Source organism: Cricetulus griseus, chromosome 4 (genome assembly GCF_003668045.3).
Source record: "Cricetulus griseus strain 17A/GY chromosome 4, alternate assembly CriGri-PICRH-1.0, whole genome shotgun sequence".
Taxonomy (NCBI): domain Eukaryota; kingdom Metazoa; phylum Chordata; class Mammalia; order Rodentia; family Cricetidae; genus Cricetulus; species Cricetulus griseus.
In genome coordinates this window covers 154,358,063-154,383,003 of record NC_048597.1, presented here as the reverse complement: position 1 = coordinate 154,383,003, position 24,941 = coordinate 154,358,063, and the positions used below count along the sequence as shown (strand labels likewise).

The window sequence follows — 24,941 nt, the reverse complement described above, 5'->3', positions numbered from 1 at the left end:
CTCTTTCCTCAGGGGTATTCCCTGTGTTCTTAGAACTCCGTTTTCAAAAGGGTAGTGTGCACGTGCCATTCCGTGTGTACTTTGACAAGTCTCCAAGATCATTTTTGCACCCAGCCCAGGGACATCAGGCAAGTAGGACCCCCAATGGCTGGCTGTGGCATTGCATTGTTCCTCAGGTGCATATCCCATTAGAATTCACTGCTATACCCATCTGTAGTCAGATACTGAAGCATACAGTGTACTTACTCTGGGGGTGGTGGTGGCAGGTTCTGCAGATGTAGAGGTGGAGAGGGATTTGGAGAGCTGCCTGGAAAAGGTAGATGGCAGTTTGGACAGGGTGGAGAAGGAAGAGGGGTAATGGTTGTGGTTGATGTACCAACTGTCTCCATATGGTTACCTACCTGCAGCTGCTATCTTGGATGACCCCATGGAGTGCAGCAGAGGGGAACGGCTCTCCATCACCCTTGCCAAGAATCGCATCAACCGCGCACCAGAGAGACTGGGCAAGGCCAAGGTCGAAGTGGACATCTTTGAGCTTCTCAGAGACAGCGAGTACGAAACTGCAGAAACCAGTACGTAGACTGGACAGGCGGGCAGAGGAAGACGGTGGTGGGTGTGTGTCTAGTGCCAGGCCTCTGATACAGATGTTTCCAGGGGAGGGAGAGAGTTATATACGAGGAAGGCCTGTGAGAATCTCAGCCCAGATGAGATTCCTAGGTTTTGTTGTGAATCATAAATCAGATAGATTACTAATTCACGAAGTAATCCATCCACTCACCTACTCATTCATTCATCATTCATTCATTCATTCATTCATTCATCTCCTGGACATTTTCTATACAAATACTTGAACAGAGTTTTGTGGATATTGCAAAAGAAAGGTAGCTACCCACTGCCCACCTGATTGCCTCCTTCCCTCCCTCCCTTCCTCCTCTCTTCCTCTCTTCTCTTTCCTCCCGCTTTTCCTTTTTCCTTCACTTCTAGTCTTAGTAGTGTTCCATGTTGAGATAGGCTCTCACTCTGTAGCCCAGGCTGGTCTAGAGCTCAGAAAGTATCCTAAGCTAGCTTTGAACTCACAGCAGTTCTGCTGCCTCAGCCTCCTAAGTACTGGTACCTGTGGTGTAAGCCACCCCACCTGGTTCTGTCTTGTGTTCTTGTGCTGAGGCAGAAAAGTAGGAATGGAGTATGGCCACTGTCTTTGACCAAGATATTCAGCCTACTTATACCTCGGTTTCTTCATCAGTGAAATGGGAGTGCTAGGCTCTACTTTGAAGATCTAGCATATTACTATGAGATTCACCCGTGTTAAAGTATAGAAAAAGAATCCTCTGTGGATTGTAGGGTTCACAGAGAGGGTAGGTCAACCAACTTACTCTTAGCACACAGGGTGGGTCCCATGTGCCGGATGTTGCTTTTATGTCTAGCAATAGAGTGAGAGTTGCACGTTATTTCTTCTATTTCAGAAAGAAAGTGATGCTCAAAGGTGTGGGATAATTTTCCTGAGCACAGAGCTAGCCTGTGCATATCCACTGCACCCCCCTTCTGGTCCTCTGTCCAGTGCTGGTGTTGCCTTGGAACTTAGGTTCAACTGAGTGAGCCCCTGACTTGTAGCTAAGCCGGAAATGAGCAGCTCCGGTACAGAAGGAAAACAAAGAGCTGTTAGTCGACTTTCTGCTCAGTGACAAAGTTCTCTAGACGTCAACTTAAAAAGAGGAAAGCTGTTTGGCTGCACAGTTTCTGAGGTCTGAGTCCATGAATGACTGGCCCCATTGCTGTGGGATTTTAGAGATACTGATCACTGTGGTGTGTTAGAGTTGCCCACCTCATGGTAACCAGGAAGCAAGAGGAGATAGGAAGAGGTGTGATGAGGGTCTCAATATCCCCTTTAAGGACATGCCTCCAGTGACCTCACTCCCTTCCACTAGGCCCCACCCCCTGAAGTTTCTACTACCTCCCAATAGCACCACCATGTGATGACCAAGCCTTCATCCTGTGAGCCATTGGAATCCAAACTGTAGCAAGGGATGCTCAGCCTGGACAGATGATTGACATCTATTCCACAAACTTTGGAGAGTTCCCTTCTCTTCTTTTCCAAACCCCCAAACCAAATAAATGAAAGAAAAGAACAGCTTGTATAACTATTCATGTGTGCCATAGGGTCTTCACAAAGAGGATGCAGTGATGCTCTACTGCTCTAGCCCAGGCTGTTAGGACTACAGGAAAGAAACAGGTTCTTACTGGAGATGATGGGGGAGGCAGGCTGTGGTCCCCAGAACCACCAGCATCTCTCTCTCTCTCTCTCTCTCTCTGTGTGTGTGTGTGTGTGTGTGTGTGTGTGTGTGTGTGTGTGTGTGTGCTTCTCTGTCTCTCTCCTGCTCTTACTGCTTCTTTACCTCCCTTGTACTGCTGGGCCTAGGCTCTTCACTCAGCTGGCTCATTTTCCTAGATCATCCATCATGCACCTGTCTCATAATGGCTGCCCAGGATGATGCCCTCTAATCTTCACTCTGGGGAGTTTATTGAGTATTTCCTCTATGATTCAGGATGTTTTGCTTTGGAACCAGTGTTAGGAACAAGTTAGACAGGACCTCTGGACTTGTGGGGCCTACAGTCCCTTCAGAACACACAGTGTCAGCCTCCCCTAAGTACTTTTTAAAATATATATATATTATTAAGTTTTTGAGAATTTCACACAGACATACAATGTACTTTGATCATATTCATCCCTATAACCTTCTCCTTAATTCTTCCCATATCCATCACTCCTCACCTCTCCCAATTTTATGTTCTGTTTTTTTTTATATATAAATAACTTACTGAGTCCAGTTTGTGCTGCTCATATAGGCAAGGGTGGGGCCATTATCTGGAGCATGGCCAACAAAACAGGGACCACACTTCTAAAGGAAATCAGCTCCCATTCCCCTAGTGTCATCAACCGCCAAAAGCTCCTCAGGTGGAAGTGAGGGCCTGCAAGCTCCTCCTCTCTCCAGGATGTTATAGAAGATGGTTTGGTCTTATGCAGGTGCTCACAGTTGCTGTGAATTCACAAGTTCAGATGTCCTGTTCAAAAGACACAGTTTTGCTCTGGATCCCCCTGATGTTTGACTTTCACTCTTTCTGTCCTTCTTCCATGATGTTTCCTGAGCCTGGGGGAGAGGAGAGTGAAATAGAAGTTCCACTTAGTACCTGTTTCTCTGGATCCCCAAAGTGGAGGATCTCATAAGGCCTCCTCATCTTGCTTTGGGGCTACTCTCACAGGCTTCTGGTGTTGGCCAGACTACAAACAGATATGAACTATATTTGGGGACAGTGTCCTCCCCTGATCCAATAGCTGTGAGGGATTGTGGTTCATATTATACAGAGTAGGACCATTGAGGCTAACAGGAGCTACTGACACACATTCCTCTAGAGCAGGGTGTGGTGGATCCAGTATGAAAACATTTATTTATTCATTCATTATTTATTAGTAAATAAACATTTAGCAAGAACCTATTGCACCTGACTCTAGCCAACAAGAATTTATCGAGGATCAGAAAAATGTCCAAGAAGACATTAAGATTAATTTCTAGAACAATGAAAGGAAGGCAGGTTGTTCAAAATCTTCCAAATAAAATCAGAAATACCCACAACTGACTTCTTATAAGTCTCTTAGTGTGGTCTGTGTAGTTTCTTTACCCAGGTCTCGGACAAGGGTCTGGATTTCTTCACAGCTCTGCAGTCCATTCTTTGAAAATCAGCTCCCCCTCCTTCCCTTCAGGACTGAATGCATATCTGCCCATTGTGGATGGCATCATTGGCAGGAAGAAATTTCCTCTCCCAGTGACCCACAAGCCTGCCTTGGTGAAGTCAATATGTCTAAAATATTAAGCCAGATGAATCAGGGAATAAAGGAAATTGGTATCTTTATTCCTCATTGCAGGACTTTGGACATCTTTTTAATGCCCTTTTTAAGGCACCAAGTATTTTTATTAGCAAGTGGCCTTTGGTTCATCTTTTATATCTCAGTATGTTTGAGGCATGCTTCAGATGGCTTCTGGATCTTTCTACCCTAAGGGTCTTTCATCTGAAGTCTGCATATGCCACCATAGTGGGTTTTAAACATCACCAGATAGTTCTTTGAAAGGCCCAGACTAGTTTTTTTCTATCTTCGGGTCAGGTGATAGGAGAATGGTAGGTTTGTGCAGTGGGCTGAAGCAAGGTGAACAGGCTCACCAGTGTCAGTGGCAATACTGGATAATGATAGGTAGAAGGAACAGGATCCTTGGATGGAGAGGGATAGCCATGCTGATCCCTACTTGGAAGAGGTCTAAGTGATATGACAGTTAGGATCATGGGTTTGAAAATTAGACTGGCCAGAGTTCTTATATAGCCATTTTTATGCCTCAGGTTTGCTTATTTGTCAAATGATAGTGACAGTCATGTTGTCTCATCCAAGTGTTCCATGCAACAGTGTAGGTGACACATGCCCCTTGGTGGGTACACTCACAGGTCTTTAGCAAGTGGCAGCTATAGCCTTTGCTGTTAGGTTATTTTCCCTCCTGTCTTAGCTGAGCAGTTTTCCTCCAGCCCTCACCATCGTCTCTTCTCTCCTGGGTTTCACAGATAAGCTGTCCCCGAGGGCTACACTCTCTTCCAGGCTCTTCTCAGGTGACTTGCTTAATGTCAACATCCCTCATAATTGGGCATTCCCATTCTCTTTCCAATTTTCTGCACTTGATGCTTCTGGCAGCTTTGAGCCTTTGAAAGTTGTGGTGGGTCACCTCATGCCAGCTGCTGCTCTGAGCGACAGTCCAGGGTTTTCCCTGGGCTAGTGGTCCAGGTCTGCTTTTCATTGCTAATTTAAGACATTTGCATGGATCCAGGGCCATAGGCAACTCTCCCACCCCTCACCTTTCACCCTGTGGCCAGGGACTGTGCTTCAAGGAGATGAAAGAGACTGCTGGTGATGTTTTTGGTTGTGCAAAATCCAGGCTGTGATTGAAGCTGAGACCGTAGCGATCCATCAGGGCTGATTCGTCTTACTGGGTAATAGGAGCTTTTCAAAACACGCTGTACACACCACACTTAATGAATCACATTCAGGGTGGGCCAGCCAGTCCAGGGAAGCAGAGGTTATTTTGAGAATCAAAGATGAGGAAGTGTAACGAAGGTGAAGATGCTGGAATCTAGAGGTCATCCCCCTCATCTGTTCACTGCACAGAGATGGAAAGTATCACACAGGGCATTAATTAACAGCCAGCCTGGAAGCTGGGAGGGTACGAGGAGGAAAATCAGCCTCCATTCGGTCTGGTTCAAATAGGCAGATTTTCCTACAGTTGGTTTAGTTAGAGTGAGGGTCACTTACAAAGCTTCCCCCAACACTCACGGGACTCCCCCCACCTCTGCCCTTTTACCACCATTGCCTCAGGCTTCTAGATGTTTGATTTGCTAACTCCCCCTGTGTGGCTCACAGAACTGAAGTGAGGGGAATGGACAAGACCTTTTAGGTGTTTCCCTCCCAGTCTGCCCTTCCTGCTTTCCCTCTCTATCTTATCTTCATCACAACCTTCCTTTTGCAAGGAGCTCTTAAAGCACATCAGACTTCGACATCCTCTGTGCTGTAGATCACTCTGTCTCCTGTGGCGAATGTATCAGAGCTGAACTAAGCACCACCCCTCTACCACCCAAATACCCGTAGGCACCATCCCTGCTTCTGCCAGAGCCAGTTTGAGGCTTAATTTACTGTAGAGCTAGAATCAGAGGCCTGCCTGTCAACCCCTCACCTCTGCTTGTCTTTGTGAGGCCAAGCATACCATCCACTGTCCACATTGCCTCCCTATGAAACCCAAAAGACACACTAGGGAACCAGGACCTCAGAAGGCTCCAGGGTGCTGGCATAGGGCATGTGTCTGATATGTTCCCACTCACTCTTCGGTCAACTTCTCCTAGGCTTCTTGAAGGCTCTGGTGGTGATGGCTGCCAGTGAGTCAGGGTTGCCTCTGATGAGTGAGGGTCAGCATGCCTCAAATCAGTTCAAAGGAAATAGCTGAGGAGGTAAAGTGCTTGCTATCCCTGTAAATCTCAGTGCTTGGGAGGTGGAGGGAAGTAGATCTTGTAGGCTCACTGGCCAGGTGAGACTAGCCCAATGCAAGATAACTGTCTCAAAACTGAACAGGATGGATGGTGCCTGAGAAACAAGACTCAAGGTTGATGTCTGGCCTCCATAAGCATGTGTGGGTACACACACACACACACACACACACACACACACACACACACACACACACACACACACACACCAGGGTCAGGGTAAGGAGAAGCCAGAAGAGAAAGTCTTGCAAATGGGATGAGTCATTCAGCAAACTGAGTTCACCCCTTCCTAGGTGCACAGCATGGACTCGGAGACACACTGAATTGCAGTGCTCAGAAATGATCCAGCACTCTGGATCTGGTCCAGCCCTCTCACTTCATAGGTGAAGAAACTGAGGCTCAGGACTGTTCAAGGAGCACACATTCCTCAAAGTGTTTTAAGTCTTAGGTCGTCTTGAAAGATAAGTCAGAGAGTGGCTCAGACAGGGCTCATGTCAGAGCTAGGACACAGGCCAGATGGTGTCCAATAATGCCCCGTGTGTAGACAATGTATTTTTACAGCCACACATTGTGCAGGTTGAGTATCTCTTAAGTGAAATGCTTGGTACCAGAAGTGTTTCCTGGTGGGGGTGGGGGTGGAGTTGGGGATTTGAACTGTCTTCATACACATTAGTAGTTGAGAATTCCTAACAATCAGTAAGTCAGAACCCCACCCCCTACAACCTCAAGTGTTTTGAGCATCATGCCAGTGCTCAAAAAGTTTCTGATTTAGGATTTAGGATTTTTGGATTAGGGATGCTTAGCTGGTAAATAACCACACATCTGTCTACTTAGAGGAGATTTCACCACCTATTTTGACAAAACGGATCCAAATTTGGGATTGTGACCTATAAGAATTGATCTTTAGAAAAATCATCCCTCTGCTGAGAGCTATCATGAGAATGCTCGGGGCACAAGCTGGCTAGGCATTTAGAGAACAAGGGAATCGCCCTGTTTCTGCAGGCAAGCTGGGTCAGATGCAGGACGTGCTGATGCTTTCTTGCCTGGGGGCAGGATCTGAACTCGGTGCCAGAGGATCAATATGAGCTTCCTGGGCAGAGGAACAAGAGAGTCTAGATCATGGCAGGCTGGGAGTGCTGAAGAACCCTGTCTTAGAGAAGTGTTTTAAAGTGAATAAAATAGCTGACCATGGAAACCAATTATATAGAAAAGCAGCTAAAATATTTTAATAGTGATGTATTAATATCTGTGATTTATTAATATATTCATAGCCAAGCCCAGCATTGGGTCTAACAGCTAGAACAAGGTTGAACTAGTCATGAATATAAATGACATTTGTAATGTGATATGAAAACATCAGTGATTTCTGTTGGTGACAATGACATGTACTGCAAATATACTGTGCTTTATTATATGCATTAGAAGCAAAGGAAATGTTACATTTCAGGTAGGTTTACAGAGAAAAATGAACAACACACACACACACACACACACACACACACACACACACACACACCTTCACACTCCCAACTCCATCCCGGAGAACACAGGCAGCTAGTCAGGTTGGGAACACCTGATTTAGGTAGAAGGAACCGCTCAGGAGCCTGGAGAAGGAAGGCAGGAGACAGGCACAGTGTGGGAGAAAACACAGGGGTGGGAGGAGGCGGGGGTGGGGCAGGGCTATGAAGGCAGGGTGACAGGCAGATCAGACCTCTTAAATTTTACTTGTCATCGGGATATTTTTTTATCACATTCCTTACAACATATTATAAAAAGAATACATGCTCATTACAGAGAGCCAAGAAATAAAAAAAAAAAAAAAGGAAGAAAACCACAAAACATTCCCAAGGCCAAGGCAGTGTCATCGAACATTCTAGTTAATTGCCATTCTCTGTGGAAGTCTGTAGCTTAGGAGTTGGTCCTCAGGCCAGGGGTCAAGCTGTCCAATCTGCACTCTGTACCTGCATTTTCTTGTTTTGTTTTTGTGTCTGTAAAGTGAAGATGCAGTCATTGTACCTGTTTCATCAGGTTGGTTCAGAATTACATAAATCCGTTCCTAAGACATACTTTGAACAGGCCATAATTATCTCCTGGTAAATGTTGGCACTAATCATGTCTTCCTCCTATCATTCCTCAATGCATAACTAGCCCTGTATTTGCTTAGCTTAGGCTTCATGTAGACGCACATATAATTTTATATCCTACTCAATTCTCTTAATATTATTACATAAGTAATTTTAACACTATTATTAACTGCTCATATACATTTTAAATGCCTAAGTACCATTCTATTTGGGCATGTGACCCACTCTTTGTAACCATCCCCTGATGGTTATTTCCAGTTTTCCATGAGAAGAGACAAGATGGCTGTGGAATGGCGGGGCTCTAACACCTTGGTGCATTACTGCAAGGGCTGGATGGTGCCAGGATTACGTAAGACAGATCAAAGCAATAGATCAATGTTTATGATTATAACTTACACTACAGTGTAGAGAAAAGATTGGAAATGGGGAGTCCTGGAGATAGACCCCTTAAGAATGTCAGGTCAGATGGGCAGAGCCTAGCCCTAATAAGTGAGTGAATAGAGTTAAAGGCAAAGTCTGGAAGAATCAAGGGTGACTGTGGCCTTTGACCTTCAGGAGCTAAGGGAAATGAATTAAAGTGGCTAAGAACTTGAGCTTTGGCGTCAGTGGACCTCTAAGTTCAAGATCAGCTTAGCCATATATTATTACCTATGTGAACTTGAATAAGTTACATACACACTAACCCTCCACTCCTCATTTGTAAAGTGGGGATAAAATGAATCTTCCTTGGGGGAGGAAGGGGATCAGCTAGAACTGAGAGAAGAGGGTGGAGGAGCACAGTGTGAGGAGAGGGATGGATAAGAGCAAAGAATAATGATGTGTATGTATGAAAATGCCATAATGAAACCCATCACTTTGTGATTAACTTTAAAAATTAGTACATTTTGGGTCTGAGATGATTACTCAGCAGGTGAGAGCCCTTGATGCTCCTGCAGAGGACCTGAGTTTGATTCCTGGCATGCTTGTTGGATGGCTCACAACCATCTGTAATTCCAACTACAGGGCATGTGAGGGCCTCTCAGATGTAGGGAGTTAGGCAACAGATTTCATACTCATACTCATCCAACTCTGCTGTGTTGAATAAGAGCTGCCAGAGAGCAGGCACCATGGCTGAGATGAGTTGATGCTTAGAACTTTTATTTTGTGCTCAACATATACAATTGGTAGGATCATCTGGGCAAAGGCAGGAAGGATACATTTGTTCAGGCAGAGGAAGGCATAGGTTAAACCTGGATTAAGCAGATAAGGAAGAAAGAGTCATTAGCCAAGGAAGAGACTCTTAGAACTAGATGAGAAGCAGTACCAGACAGTGTTAGGAAATCTCAAAGAACAGCATGATCAGATGTTGGGAAAAAGAGTTGGGTGAGGACCAGTGATGGGTAGTGATGACCTTGGCAAAAGTAGATGCAATAGAACTAGGCGGGTTCAGAGAGCCCTCTATAAGCATGGAGGCATTATTGTTGTGGAGGAGAAAGCTAGGGGAAGACCTGGCTGTAGAGAGCCAGATTGTACAGTGAATGGGGCAAGACTCTTGAAGCCCAAAACTGACTCTGACTTTGACCGGCTGTGAAACCTAAAGTGTGTTACAATCTCGGGAGGGAGGACTCCTTTTGCAGACTGTCATGCTGGGATGACGTGGACAGCATTCAGCAGTCAGGGGCAGCTTCACAGTCAGGCATGGGAAGGCTTGTGTTCTGCTGAGGCTCTTCATAGGTCAGGCCTGGGTTGCCACCAGGCTCTATGGCCCTGGAAATGGGTACACTCAGTACTGTTGAGTCTTCTGCAGCTCTGAGATTCTGGAGGCCACAGGTAAAGAGAGAGTACAGCAGATCTAAAGTTCACAGGGCACACCCACAACTCTGTGATTTGAACCCTGGATTCCTCACCAGCTGTGCCTCATACAGTTAATCCCATGGCTGTTTTGGCTGATGGCTAGGACCCTTTCCACAGGAAGGAGCTCCAGGTTTCAGGCATAGTTTGGTGGCTTCCTTCAGAGACCAGCATGCAAGCTTCCCTCATGTGAAGTTTCTGGGAAATGAGTTCTGTTATGAATAAAAGGGAAATGTGTGTGGACCTGGGTTTTCATTTGGGGATATAGTGTCAAATTGTGCAGTGGGGATGCAGCCTGTATGCAGCCTGAGGATGGTGTCTGGGCTCTGACGTCAATGATGTGTGCAGTGGAGAGACTTTGTATGCAGCCTGAGGATGGTGTTTGGGCTCTGACACCACTGATGTGTGCAGAGAATGAGCTCAGACTCTCTGTTCCCTCCTTCCCTCCTATCCTCCTTTCCCCAGTCTCCTGCATTCTGTAACCTTAGTTCTCCCTTCCTCTCCTGACCGCATGCCCCATCAGTCAGCATTTGGTCATGAATGCAATCTGGGATCCTGTCTAGAAAACATTGTGCTAGACATCAAGTGTCTAGAAAGGACACCTGCAGGAGGGGTTTGCAGTCTAGTGAGGGAGTGCGACTAGGGAGATGGGTCAACAGGCAAAGTGCTCACTGCACAGGCACGAGGCCCTGAGTTTGAATGCCCAGCACCCACATACAAGCTGGATATAGCGATGTGCACCTGCAACTTCAGTGCTGGGGTAAAGACAGGTGGATCCTCAGGCCTCACTGCCTAGCCACCCAAACTAGCCAAATTAATAAGATCCAGGTTTGGTGAGAAACCCTGTCATAGAAATTAAGGTGGAGAGCAACAGAGGAAGACACCCGTCAGTGACCTCTGACCTCCAACACACACACACACACACACACACACACACACACACACACACACACACACACACACACACATCTTTATGCATGTACATTCATGAGGAACATGGAGAAATCTATTGAGAGGAGAGTAGAACTCTATACCGCATCAAATTGGACAAGATATCTAAGAGGAGAGGTGTAAACTAGGAATGTGGGAACCGAGAAAGTCTGAGGAAATGTGTGTAGGTAGCCCACGAAAGGTGAGTGTCTGGAGTCCAGGAGGGAAGGACATCTTCCCAGTGGAATAAAAGCAAGATCAAGACCCCCAGGCAGCACGGGAATGAGCCAGCTCTGGGGCAAGGCAGTGAGAGTGGCCCTGCCAAGCAACACTCCCTCTGCCTCTTGCTTTCTCTTTCTTCTCTCTCTCACCTGCCTCCTTTGACTTCCACTGTCTGCCTTTTCCCTCTCTACTGGCATCTGTTAGCCACCTCTGTCCCCTGCCTGTCTGCTTTCCTTCCTCCTCAACTGTCTTTGCGTCTGAGGCGTCAAGAGATTGAAGGCTGAGCACCACTCTGGTACCACCTGGCCACAGACCTCTTGCAGCAGCTGCAACCCCCAACCCTCAGCAGGCCAGAGAGGGAGTATGGGGGGCAGCTTGGGTTCTCCATTACCTCTGTCCTTCGGTGATGGCCCAGACAATTTATACCCCCTGTTGGCTGAGGCTGTATGTTGTCATAATCTGGGTCATTTCCTCATTTAATACTGACCATAAACACCAATAAAACTGTCTGAGAGCCAAGCAGACCAGGGACAGCAGGAGAGACTGGGGTTTAAAAGGGGCAGAAAGGGGCCTGGATGGGGTGTGGGCAGAGGTGAGGGCATTAGGTAATGATCTAAGGACTTATGTAGAACAGAGTCAAGCTGCACCATCTGAATGCCATGTTTTCTTTCCCAATCCTGCTCCTCCCCTGGCTGCAGTGTGTCAGATCCTCCCCAAGGGAGTGGTCGCTGTCCTGGGACCATCGTCGAGCCCAGCCTCCAGCTCTATCATCAGCAACATCTGTGGAGAGAAGGAGGTAAGTGTGGGTCTGCCTTGGGGATGGTCCAGCCTCTTGGCTGGGTCCTTGAGTGCAGTAAGGGCCCAAGGAAGCCATGCTATTAACAACATCATCAATGCAAATGTGGGACAGAGGGACAACTGGTGTAGTGCTTTCTTTTTCCAAGTGATGAAGAGATGGAGGGATGTTTGACCACAGGATTTCCAAGCCAAGTTCTGTGTCTTAAGTCCCATGGCAGGGCAATGCCTTCAGTGGCCTCTCTATTAATGCAGAGAGATGGAGGCTGGTGGTTTGGCATGAGGCTATGGGAGCAGAGGTCTGAGCTTTGCACTCTTGTTGATACAGGCAGCTTATTGGTGATCTGTTCCTTGGGATTCTGGGGAAGAATGCCTTGAGGGAAGAAGCCACTGCTCCATTTTATTGTGAGAATAAAATTTAAAAGCCTCTGATTTCTGAGTGCATGAGAAAAGAGGTTTTATTTTGTTTTCCCTATTCACTAGTTCCTGCATTTGCTCTGCCAAGAATGATGTTGGTCCACAGGTGTGGCCTCTGTCTGGCATCTCTCTGGGCCCAGAGTGTGGAGGCCATTCCCTCTGGCTCCAGTTCATAGGAGAAAAACATGATGGAAGACAGGTTTCCTAGCAACTTGGACTTTGGAGACTCTGCCTATTGTAGGCATCATTGCAGGGCCTTTCTAGAAGCTGCAGGCCTTTCTCCTATGAATACATCCCTAGAAAACAGTGGGACCCCACCCCATCACCAACCTCTCTGTGCCCCAATGACTTTCTGGACCAGTTTGTAGGAATTAGATGAAGCTCAGTTTAGAGACAGAGGCATGGCTTTCCAACAGCTTTCGTAGTAGAGATGTCTGGCTCTGGGAAATAGTAACGTGCCTCTTCAGAGAAGGCCTGACATCCACCCTAACAAAGTGGTTTCTGCCTACCCACATTTCCTGGAACTAACCTCTTGATGCTGTGATTGGGGCTTTGTGAGTAGGCCCTGGTTCTTTAACCCCTCTCTCAGAATTGCTAGTTCAAGTGTCTTATGGCCACAGCTACACCTGTTTGGGGCTGGAATTGCTCCTCCCAGACCCCCAGAACCTTCTTTCCCCCTCTCAGTTAACCTAGAAGATGCTTCTTAGGCCACCTCAGACCACAAAGCCACTTCTGTCCTGCTACAATCCTTGCAGTCTTTCACAGGCTCAGCCAGAAGCTGAAGTTTAACATAAATCCTTCTCCCTGTGCTTCGGCTCACAGTCAAGCGTGTTACATGGCAGGTTGTAACTCAAGCCTCGGCTCTGATCGTCACCCAGCCAGGTTGCCAATGTGTGAGCTTCCATGTTCTTTCTCTGACTCCTTTCCTTTTCCTTCTCTCCCTCCTTCATTCCTACCATATTCCCTTCAACACCTTTTGCTATCCTCCCTCAGTCCCCACTCCAGAATAGCCCTGTCTTGGAGCTGGAGCAGTTTCATATTGGCTTGCAAGTCTCTCCACACTCCCCTACGTTCCAACCAGGAGGCACTGCCCAGAGATCAGCCAGGCAGTTACCCTTCCTTCCTCTGGTCATGTTCCTTCCAGAGCAACCTTGCTTGCCACTCAGCTTATGCATTTTGGTTAATATTTTATGAGGCCTGGATCCAGGGAAAAGCCATGGAGTCCTTGCTGTGGCTCCCAGCCCTTTAAATGCTGTTAATATTTCTGAGACCCCATGGCTGTCTGCTTCCTGGCTCCTGCTTTCCCCTCAGCCCCACTGGGGTGACTTCTTGGGACAAGTTTGCAATCATGAATCAATCATGGATTGATTTTCTCCAAGAGAGAGAAAAAAAAAAACAGAAGGGTGAGGCCTACCTACCCCTGCCCAGGCCACAGAACAGCTGGCTGCTTCCCCAGCCACCGCCCAGACAGGCCCCTGCTAGTGCTTCACTACTTGTCCTGGGGAGACCCCCTATACCCTCTCCTTTGTGCAGCTAAAAGGGCTTCTGGAAACTTCTGCAATTGGAGAAGAGAGAAAGGGAGGGGAGAGGCCAGGCATTGTCCAGGCACTGACTGTGTCGGGTTTAGGGCTGTTTTGTTCTTTGGACACAGAATCCCATTCTCTCTTCCTGAACTCTCAGAAGCACCCGAGGTCATCTCTGTTTGGATGAAGCAGAGCCAGGTTAAGTGGTTTACCCCTGAACCACACAGTAGAACCTAGACAGAAGCCGGTCTGTAGAATCCAAAAACCAAGTATCCTTCTCCTTCCAGAAGGACCCCTCCCTGAACCCAGGACTGGAAGTTGTGAATTCATCACAAGTCTCTGCAGTCTCCAAGGGCTCCTCACCATGGGGGAACTAATGGGCAGAACTCTTTGGCTACATGCTGGTGGAACCCAGCCGGCTGACTCTCACCCAGGGAGGACTCAGGTCACGGACGCCAATGTCTGGATCCGAGTCTGCCAGGCCACCTGGCTTATCCCCAGCTTTGCCCTTCATCTGGCTCACTTGTCACTTCTCTTGCCTTCAAGGTGTATGTGTTACTCATTTTAGATCAATTGTGTGGGATACAAAATGCAAGCAGGAGAAAAGATCCCCATGAAATACACTGGGTTAGCTCTGATCTCCAGAGCCATCCTTCAAACTCACCAGGCTTTTGTCAATTCTGCACCATGCAATCCCAGTTGAGGGGAGGGGTGAGAACAACGAAAAACAAAACTATGGCTGTGCTCTGCCCACGGTTCAGGGGTTAAGTCTCACTGAATTCAGTAATTTTCTCTTTGGATTTTCCTAGATCTTTGTTCTCCCCCCCCCCCCATCTCAACTTCCAAGAGCTCTGGTTTCTGGTAGGCTTCTCCCTAAATCGTAAAATGATAAGATGGTGGAATCCTACAGAGACCATCACAGCATTATCCCAGACCCCTGTAGTACAGCCTCTGAGAAAGCCAGGCAGAGAAAACTTCTGTAATCGTGTCTGACTAATCCATTCTAGAAGCCGAGCACCTCATCATCAGGAAATTCTTCCTGCTGTCTACTTTCAATCTCACTCGCTTTTGCATCAGTACAAACACACGCTCAGTTCCAGCTCTCCCAGCTCTGAGTACCAGGGATGAGAGTGTCTGAATAAAATCAAGGTGGATGGCAGCTTATTACGATTTAACTTTCCCATTACCTACCAAATAGCCTAAGCTGTCAATAAAGCCACCATTGGTGCCTCTTAATATCTCTTTCCAGCAGATAGGGAAGACGGCCTCTTCTAGAAACATCGCTGGTACACGTGGTAGGAAGCCAACATTGCTCTGATGAATCCAGTGCAGGTGCTTGTCCATCTGATTCCATCCAGAGCCTCTGAATGCTCTTCAGGTTCATTCCTATCTGCCCCTACCCCTGAGATTTACCCAGAAAGCTTGCTGGAAACTAGTGTACACCAGCTATGTAGGATTGGGCTAAAGGGCTCTTCTCTAACCTATAGGGAACTGTTTGTCTCTTCTTGCTGTCTCTGCTCCAATTTATTAACTACAGATAATAAATCGTAAGGACTGTGCCTTCAAGAGCGATTGGACTCTTACACCACAAAGTATTTACAGAGGTCTCTAGCTAAACAGTGGCTTGTTCTGGGTCTTTCCAAAGGTGTTACCACACCCCACTCCCCCAGACTTGGGGCCCAGGTCCTGTAAGCTTCTTTTCCTTTGGTGTGTGTCAAAGGTGTTAAGCAAAAGGAGGCATGCTCAGCCATAGCCTGGGCCACCCGTCCTGCTTTCCCTCTGTCACTCACTCTGAATCCTCCTTGCTGCCCCTTTTTGGCTCCTTCTGTCAGGTCCCTCATTTCAAAGTGGCCCCAGAGGAGTTTGTCAGGTTCCAGCTTCAGAGATTCACCACCCTGAACCTTCACCCCAGCAACACGGACATCAGCGTAGCTGTGGCTGGGATCCTGAACTTCTTCAACTGCACCACCGCCTGCCTCATCTGTGCCAAAGCAGAATGTATGTATTCCCAAGATAGCTCCATGCGCAGACAGTCTGGTTTCCTTCACTTCCACTAGGCTGTGGGCTCCTGGGCTCACAACAAGCAAGGAAGTCTTGGGGGGGTTGTCCCTAGGATCCTGATCTGACAAAAAACAAGTGCAACCCCCCATATATGTATAAGAGAAGCAGTGCCCATAATCACCCTTTGCCTGTACTACCTAGGCATGGAACTAGGTTGCAGGGAGACTGGCCAACTGCCAAGTCTTTTTGTATCTGCAAACTCAATTCCCACATTTTCAGCCTCATTGTTAAGGAGATACAAAGAGGCGGGGGGGGGCAGGGGCACAAAATTGAATGCATTTGTACTTGATGAGCTGAAGAGTATCTTCCCCCAGAGAGCAGGTTTTGCTGATGGAACAAGGTCCAAGGTCAGTTCCTGATAAAGCGTTTTCTTTTTTCTTTCTGCAAACACAGGTTTGGAGATGCATTTTCCATGTCTCTCGAACAATTTGAGACATAAATTCAGTGTTCATGAGATTTAGCTAATTTGAGCCAGCAAACATATGTCCACGTATTCCAGGTGGCATCTGTATGCTCGCTCTTTGTCAGTCAGACGCTGGCCACTGCTGTGTCCTCGTGGCCAGTGCTTGAACCTAGCATGTCACCTGCACAGGTGAGCTGTGCAGCTTGTTCTGACCCTGCAGGTCACAATGGGCTGTGCTCAGGGATGTGCTCTCTTCTGCCACAAGCCCTGTCTTCAAATTCTCAGCACTGCTCTGAGCAAGGCCTCTCTCTTTGCTCCAATCCAAGTAATATCTAAAAGCAAAACCGCATGACTGGTCAGAACCACTCACGGCAGCAGATGGTCACACTGTCACACTTGATTGCCTCCACGTGTGTAAAGTGGGAAATTACTAATACGGAGTCAGGTAGAAATACAAGGGTATTTAATAGGGAAAAGCCTTACTTACAAAGTGACCTAGCCAGCTGGCGCAGCAGCAGTCTGTACAGCAAGCCGAAAAGGTGAAAACGAAATAGAAACCCAGCTACCTGAATCTCTCACTCTACGTCACTTTGACCACACCCTCGAAGGCATGGTCAGGCACACCTGTAGCCAGCCCCTAAGTATGTGTGGCTACAGCTTCCCCTATATGTGTGCACTATGGTATTCATCCCCCAGCGCTCAGGGCTAGCCAGGAAACAAAGTCACTGAGCTTCAGCCCTGGATGCTTTATCTGCATCTAATTATTGTGACCACCAGGGGATATGGAAGGCATGGCTGCCCCCATTTCCAAGAGAGATGCAGTGGAGGGGGGGGGAGTTGGTTACACTAGGAATGGATATTGATAAGAGATGGCAGGAGGCTAAGGAAGGGAGTCCAGACCCATGAGTGGCATTAAGGGAGTGTGGATTTGGGTCCCATGTTCACTGAGGGACCTTGAAGGTCTCTTCCCTGAGGAACATCCTCAGAAGAACTGTTGTTGTAATGCTGGGTGCACCATTAGGGAACAACTGGTTTGAGTGGATGAAAATGATGCAAGGTTGGGGGTTTTGAATTAGACTGGAGGTGCTGGAGACCTTAGACCTGGAGAGAGAGTGCTGGTTCCTGGGAGCTTCAGCAACAGGTCCCGTGAAGGCTCAGAAGTGAGTTATGTGTACTCCCTGTCAGTCAACATGGGTACTGAAGAAGTTAGGACAGGAGAGTGAGTTTGTAGGGGATGGGGTTTGTTAGAGTTCTCAGGCTTGGGGTTTTATTGAAGGGATTCAGCAAAAACAGATGTCAAACTCCCTCAGCACCAAAGAGGAAGCAGAACTCCAGAGACCCACTCCCCCTTGCCTAGAGTACCATAACTAATAAGTGGTAGAGTTGAAGTTTAAATCCAGGTTCCCTGGAAAGTAGTTCAGTGTACAGCAATATGCCAGTATTTGTCAAACTGGGTCCCTCTGGATCTAAGCTCACCCGTGCAATGGTCCCAAGTCGCTTATGACTATTTAAATTTAAAATCTGAATTAAGCAAAATTAAGATTCCAGAGCTGGGTGTGGTGGTGTACATATGTGTAGCCTCAGCAATTGAGAGGCTGAGGCAGGAGAATTGCTATAGATTGAAGCCTTCATAAGCTACAGAGTAAGACTCTGTTTTAAAAAAAAGAACACTAATATAAGATTACATTAAAAATGAAAAATTACTCCCTCAGCCTCACTAGCCTCATTTCTGGTGTTCAATAGCTACGTGTAGCCAGTGGCCACCAACTGGCAAGCACTGAGACAGAGCATCATAGGCCTGCAGCAAGCTCCTTGGACAGCATGGCTTTGATGCAAATGATTAGGGACCAAGAGCTCTGTGGTAAAAAGCAAATAGATGAATAGAGGATAAACCTTTACCTTCTTACCCCTCATGGCAACTCACATGGCATGGACCTTCTGAGTTGTCTGTGGTTCTCCAAATAGTCTCCCATGGCCTCACAAAGATGCCAGTCCAGCAGTCCACAGGATGCTGGTATTTGATGGAATGTTGTTGGAAGATGCTGTGTTTCTGCCCTCTGTACACAGTATTTGGCATCAGTGAGTGATGCCGAATCAGAATCAAGCCCTTCCGCCTCATTTTGCGAACTGATGGCCACAAGGTCATGCTATCAGGACTTACACAGCAGGGGTTTTTTAAAGATAGAGCGGAAGACTGTCCATAATATCTGGAGACAAAAGTTTTCTTGACGTCTACCTCGGTATTAGTTAACAATGTCTCAACCACCCTTCAAGAAATCCTTCTTGCTTATAAACTGAGCCCCCACTCTCAACTCCAGCTATTATGGGGCCTGGGGAAATCGTGGCTCAGCTGCGTTACACATATATTCTGTACCAAGTACTTGACTGGGTACTGTTGCTCCCAGCTCAGTAGTCTTTCCATTGGAATCTTGGTATTCCCTCTTCTCCTCAGTCATGCTGGGATTTTAAGGGACTTCAGGTCATGCCATAGCAATGCTAGGACTCTTCTTCACGTCCTCTGACTCAGCCTGGGGCTTTCCTCTCAGTTCTGCACCCTTCCCTCCCCAGATCTGTACAAACAACCCCAGAGCAGCAGCACTAGTGTGGGCTCTGCCTGGTCGGAGTTGAGACCTCTGGAGCAGAAGTCCCTACAGTCCTTGAACAGAGGGGCAGGGTGGTGGCTGCATACAGTCCAGGGCCTAGAAGACATGAGATTTTCTGGTCACAGAAAATCAGGGCTTCTTTAGTCACAGCATAATGTTCTGCTCAAAGAAGTCACTAGGTGGCTGTGACTTTTGTCCCCACCCTCCAGGCCAGGTTGAGGAAGGTGGAGCAGGCAGGAGAAGTTCAAGGGCAAAGAAGATTAAAAATCTAATCAAAGGCTGAGGAAATGAGGGGCTGCAGGGAGATGTGGCTCAGAGCTCCGGATGATACCGTCTTCCATCTTCCTTATTAATGCTGGGCCAAGAGACTGAGGGTAGAATTAGGAACGGGAATCTAATTCCATTTTCCAGCGTTCAGAATGGCATGGCAGGGATCATTCCACGGGGAATCTACCACTTAGGCTCCTGCTTCCCAGAAGGAGACTTTTTAATAAGCAGGTTTGGGACTAAGCAGAGATACATAGTAGATTACAATATTTTTCTTAAATAAAAAAAAGAATCAGAACATCTATATTTCTTATTTCTAAAGAGGCCAAGAGAAGAGACAGGGTGAGCGGCCCTACCATGGCCCCCCTAGTCATCCCACAGAACTCAAAGAAGTTGGGTCTTTGAGGGCTTCCAAGAAGAGCTGGGGGGTCCCCACTACAGCCATGGGAACACACTTGGTGTGATCAAAGGAGGAAGTGTTGTCTAAGAGAGAGGCAGGGTGGTGGGGTGAAAGAGAACAGTCCTGGGGATGAAGAAATGGCTGTTAGGAAACTTTCTTGTTTGCTTGCCATGCAAACAAGAAAATTCAAGTCTGGACCTTCATAGAGCCCACATAAAAATCTGGTCCATGGTAAACATTTGCAAACTCAATGCTGGAAAGGTAGAAACAGGAGGCTCCCTGGACAACTAGTCCAGCCAAACTGCTAAGCTCCAAAGAGACCCTGTCTCAAAAAATAAGGAGAGTGAATGAGGAGGGCATCCAAAACCAACCTACAGTTGAAAACATGCATACACACACACACACACACACACACACACACACACACACACACAGAGAGAGAGAGAGAGAGAGAGAGAGAGAGAGAGAGAGAGAGAGAGAGAGAGAGAGACCACATTATCTTTGGAGTCAAGCCAAGCGGAGGTAACCCAGATGAGCTGTCTGATGCTCAACAGGTCGCCTCACCTTTCTGAGCCTCTTTTCTGGTGTTGGAGACTATAAAGCCCACTGAGGTAACTGGGTGGGAATGTGCCCATCCATGCCCATGCCCGGAGAATGATGCAGGTTTGATTACTGTTATCTCACCCTGCAACACTGGCTGAGGCAGTGGGAGCCAAGCAGGGGATATTATAATTAATACCCAGGCCCCTTTCAAAGACTAGCTGGGGCAGTTGTGGGACTTCTCCATGCCAGGACCTTGATCCACTGTGAGAAGCTGCTTGCTTGATACAAATTTACCCATGCACCTGCAGGCTGATCTTGGGAGGTGGCAGTGACCCCAATGACACTTATTGTGTGCTCAGCACTTTGCTGAGAGTTTTTATGTTATTTCATTTCAACTTTAAGTTCTTGGGTCCTGGATTTGATCTCTGACATCACCCAAATAATTTAAATCCTCTCATTTAAACCAGGGAACTGAAGATCACCATATATAACAGCTTCTATTATCGGTCTCATTATATGCATGAAGAAAGCAGAGGTAACATCCAATTTCAAGGTCACATGGTTCCCTGCCTCCCTTGGCTTGCTCATTCCTCTGATCCATGTAGGAGACACAGGAGTGAGGACCACCTTTTCCTACATGAGGAGCACAGAGACCTCCTGTGTGAGTGATGCAGTTGGAGGCCAGGTGTTGTACAGTTGTGCTTGGTTCCACCCAGCCTCTGGCTCTGTGGCTTTCTGCACTTCCCTGTTCCTGGGGCCAGCCTCAGGTGTGAGATGGGACAAGACAGAAGCAGGAGAAAGGTGTCATTCCACACTGGAATCTGAAGCATGCCCCTCACAGTTCAGTGACCAGTCACTCTAGACTCCCACCCTGAAGTGTGCCCCTTGACATTCCGTGGTCACAGTCAATTTCTCCAGCTAGGTAGGGCAGAACTCAGGAAGTTGTAGGAGGATATTGAGTTTTAAGCCTTCCTGGGATACATAAGAAAAAGACTTTGTCCCTAACCTAACTGACCCCCTCCTTCCCAAAGAAAACCAGAATTGGTGCCACAGAGGAAATTTGACAGCCACACAACCTGAGTTTAACACTTGGCAGGGGAAGAAAAATGAGTACTTGGCAGGTCAAGGGTACCAGGCACCACATCACACTCATTTAACTTATTAAGTGCTCCCTAAGGTCCTTTGCAAGGTCAGTCCATCAGCATTAGCTGCCTTGCCCAGGACTTCACACACAGAGCACTTCCCACGGCCAAGTGTGTAAGAGGGAGTCAGCCAGTGAAAGGAGACAGGAAGGGAGGTTGAGAGAGCATGGGCTGAACCAGATATTGTTTTGTATTGTCTTCTTTGAGATGGATTGCATGTGTCACAGGGTGGCTCAAGCTCACCACCTCCTGTCTGTAACAACTGATTTCTGGGTGTGCAATTTCTTGCTCAGTTTATATGGTGCTGGAGGTTGAAGCCAGGACTTCCCGAGTGCTTGGCAGCTGAGCTTCTCCCCAACACCCTGATGTAGATATTTCCTTTATTTTATGTGTGGGTGGGGGGGGTGTGCTCAGGCATGTAGAAGCCAGATGTTGATGTTTAGATGTCTTCCTCACTCCACTTTATTTTTTCTTTGAATTCATTTATTTGTGTGTGTGTGTGTGTATGGTGTGTGTGTGTGTGTGTGTTTGTGAGAGAGAGAGAGAGAGAGAGAGAGAGAGAGAGAGAGAGAGAGAGAGAGAGAGAGAGAGAAAGAACATAAGAGAATAACTTGTAGGAGCTGGACAATGTGGGTTATAGGAATCAAACTCAGACCATCACTAGGCAGCAAGTACCCTCAACTGATGAGTCATCCTGCCAGCCCTTCACTTTATTTATTTATTTATTTATTTATTTATTTATTTATTTGAGACGGAAACTGGCTGTCCATGGAGACATCAGGATCCACCCGTCCCTCTGAGTCTGCCCTCCACCCTGCACTGAGTCACAAGCACTTGCCACCACACCTGGATTTTCAGAGTGTTGAAGATCAAAACCAGGCTTCTATGCTTGTATGGCAACACTTTAACCCTTCTCCCCAGCCCCTTTTAAGATTTTGATATTGGGTCCTCTGTGTCCCATGCAAAGGCATCATTTGAGCATCTCTGTCCTTGTCCTGAGGCTGTAAACAACACTGGCAGCACTTTCACAGCCTTGATGCCCTCCCTTCAACCCTGGGGTCCCTGCCTTCCAGTTCTGGAAACCAGCCTATACCCTTCCTCCTAGAGGAGCTGCCTATTGGGCTCCACATTGATCCACTTTGATCTTGACCGAGACTAATGGGTTCCCCAGGCTCCTCAGCTCAGCCTTGGTAGGCATGCCTGCTGCTGGGCAAGCATCCTATCCTGTCCCCATTCTACAAGAGAGAAAGACTGGGGTGGAGGTGGTGGAAGCCTGAAGACAGAGCAGAGTTTAACTCCTATGAGGGCAGCTGTGCTTGGTAAATCCTTAGTTCTAGAACAAAGGTGTGAGGAGAATGGCAATGAGCACGCTTTCTCTTCTGCAAGTCTCTCACTGCCAGAACCAAAAGTACCACCTTCTGGGACACACACACACACACACACACACACACACACACACACACACACACACACACACACACACACTAGCTTGTGTGCATGCACACATATAAAATACAAAATTAATTTAAAACTTTTTTAAAAAACAATCCTGTTTTTGGATTTTCAGAATCAGAGACTCCCTGAACTGGAAATACATCCCTTTTTCCTCTTTCCATGTCCCATCCATGGTTTAATTCCTAGACAGTAGTCCACACGAGGGCCTTCCCAGTGATGGGGGGCGGAACTGACACATGTGCAGTCCATTGCATCTTTAGACAGTGAAATGGAAGATACTTCCCTAGTGTGAGCAAGCCTGTCCCCCTGTGACGTCTAACCCTTCACACTCCTGAAGCTTCCATGACCAAGCCTGTCTTCTGATTGCCTTTCCCATCACTACATTGCTTCCTTCGCGCTGCTTGCTTGGTGACGATGTGACAGGTCTTGCCAGGCATGCTGCTCCCCTGGTCTCAGTTACTTCTCCCAGTTGCTGATTCAGTTCAGCTCAAGAAGTATGGTACACCTGCCCTTACTGGGGATATGCAGAGAAAGGGTTCCCAGCCTTCCCCAAGGGAAGTCATTCAGGTGTATAGTATTGTAATTGAATGGTCCTGACTCACGTGATCTGACTCACATTTTTCTTACCTTCACCATTGTGCAAAGGCAATGCAGAGTCAGCGGAAAACATTCTTGGGCAGGGGGCTCTTGAGATGACTCTGTGGGTAAAGTGCTGCCACACATGCATGAAAACCTGAGTTTGGATTCCCAGCACCCACATAAAAATTGGGAGTAGTGGCATGTGCTTTGCAGTCTCAGGGCTAGGGAGGTAAAAACAGGAGAAGCCCTGGGCTTGTTGGGCATCAACCTAGCTGAATCAGTGAGCTTCTGTCCAAGGAGAGACTCTGTCTCAACAACTGAGGCAGAAAGAGACCAAGGAAGACACTTGACATAAACACCCCCCCACACATACTTACCATACTTAAAAGTTTGATTTGGATCTATAGTGGGAAATTACCAATACGGAGTCAGGTAGAAATATAAGGGTATTTAATAGGGAAAAGCCTTACTTACAGAGTGACCTAGCCAGCCGGCGTGGCTGTACGCAAGCCCAAAAGTGAAATCGAAAGAGAAAATGCAGTCACACTACGTCACCCTGACCACGCCCTCGAAAGCGTGGTCAGGCACACCTGTAACCAGCCCCTAAGTAGGCGTGGCTACAGCTTCCCCTACATGGATCCCTTCCCTGACTAATGGTATAAGTTCCTACACTTTCTTGGGATGCTGGGCAGTGACAGAAGTCATGTGATCATAAGAGGGAAACCCCCACACTAGAGTGTGCTGGGTGTGGTGTTGCTAAGCCATCGGGTTCCAGTGGCAATATGTGCAGTGGGTTTTCAGATCAGGGTAGCTCCAGCTGACAATGATCTTATCAGGATAGAATGCCTTGAAAATTCAGGGGACTGTGTATGCTGGCAAATACTTTATGTGATTTATCAGCAGGGGCTATGTTTTAGGGGCTGGGTGATTGTTACTGCAAGTATTGGGGAAGGGAGAAAATGGGTGAAGATAGAGAAAGAAGAGATATGTTTAGGAGGAGAGGCAGGAAAGTGCAATGAGAGGCTAACAAGGTTCGCAGAGCCCCTTCTTGGTGACTGATGCCTTGGTGCTGCTTTACTTACTCTATATGATAACCTTTACCCTGGTTTCCCGGGCATGGAGACATAGTGGGCTGGGGACATTGTCTCGCTGACTCCCTTGCCGTGTGTGATCCCTGTTCAAGCCTCAATATTGTGCTCATTTTTGCCATTCCAGGCACCATCCAGATGGGGGAAGGACTGACTTTCTGGTGGGTGGTCAGGGGTGGGTACACACCTTTAGGGGTGCTTACTGCCCTGTGTCTAGTCCTCCCTCTCAGCACACAGAATGTGACATGAAGTAGAGGAAATGTCCTGTTCTTGTTTAAAGGGCAACAGAGCAGCCAAGGAGTCAGTGGCCACAGATTGATTGGAGCAAGGACTCTGGTGTGTCACCTACCTGGGGAGCTTATTCCCCAAGAGCCCAGTGCACCTTTCAGGATGAAAGGGATGAAGGGTCCCTGAGCTGCCTTTGTCAGACATCACCATCCTGCCTACAACCCTGCTGTCACCCCTTGGGCTTCCAGATCCTACTCCACTGAATGGCATTTCCCATCTGATACATTCTGAGTTGGGGGCCG

At 47.4% G+C, this 24,941-nt stretch overlaps 1 protein-coding gene across 1 annotated transcript in view; it reads left to right on the top strand.

Moving 5' to 3' along the window:
• The window catches only part of Grik4 (glutamate ionotropic receptor kainate type subunit 4), a 290,512-nt gene that overhangs the window by 123,386 nt on the left and 142,185 nt on the right, over positions 1 to 24,941 (top strand). The window contains exons 2-4 of the mRNA XM_027412199.2: positions 408 to 572; positions 11,834 to 11,931; positions 15,703 to 15,868. Coding sequence (XP_027268000.2) covers positions 408 to 572; positions 11,834 to 11,931; positions 15,703 to 15,868 — 429 coding nt within the window. The remainder of the gene's footprint in view (positions 1 to 407; positions 573 to 11,833; positions 11,932 to 15,702; positions 15,869 to 24,941) is intronic.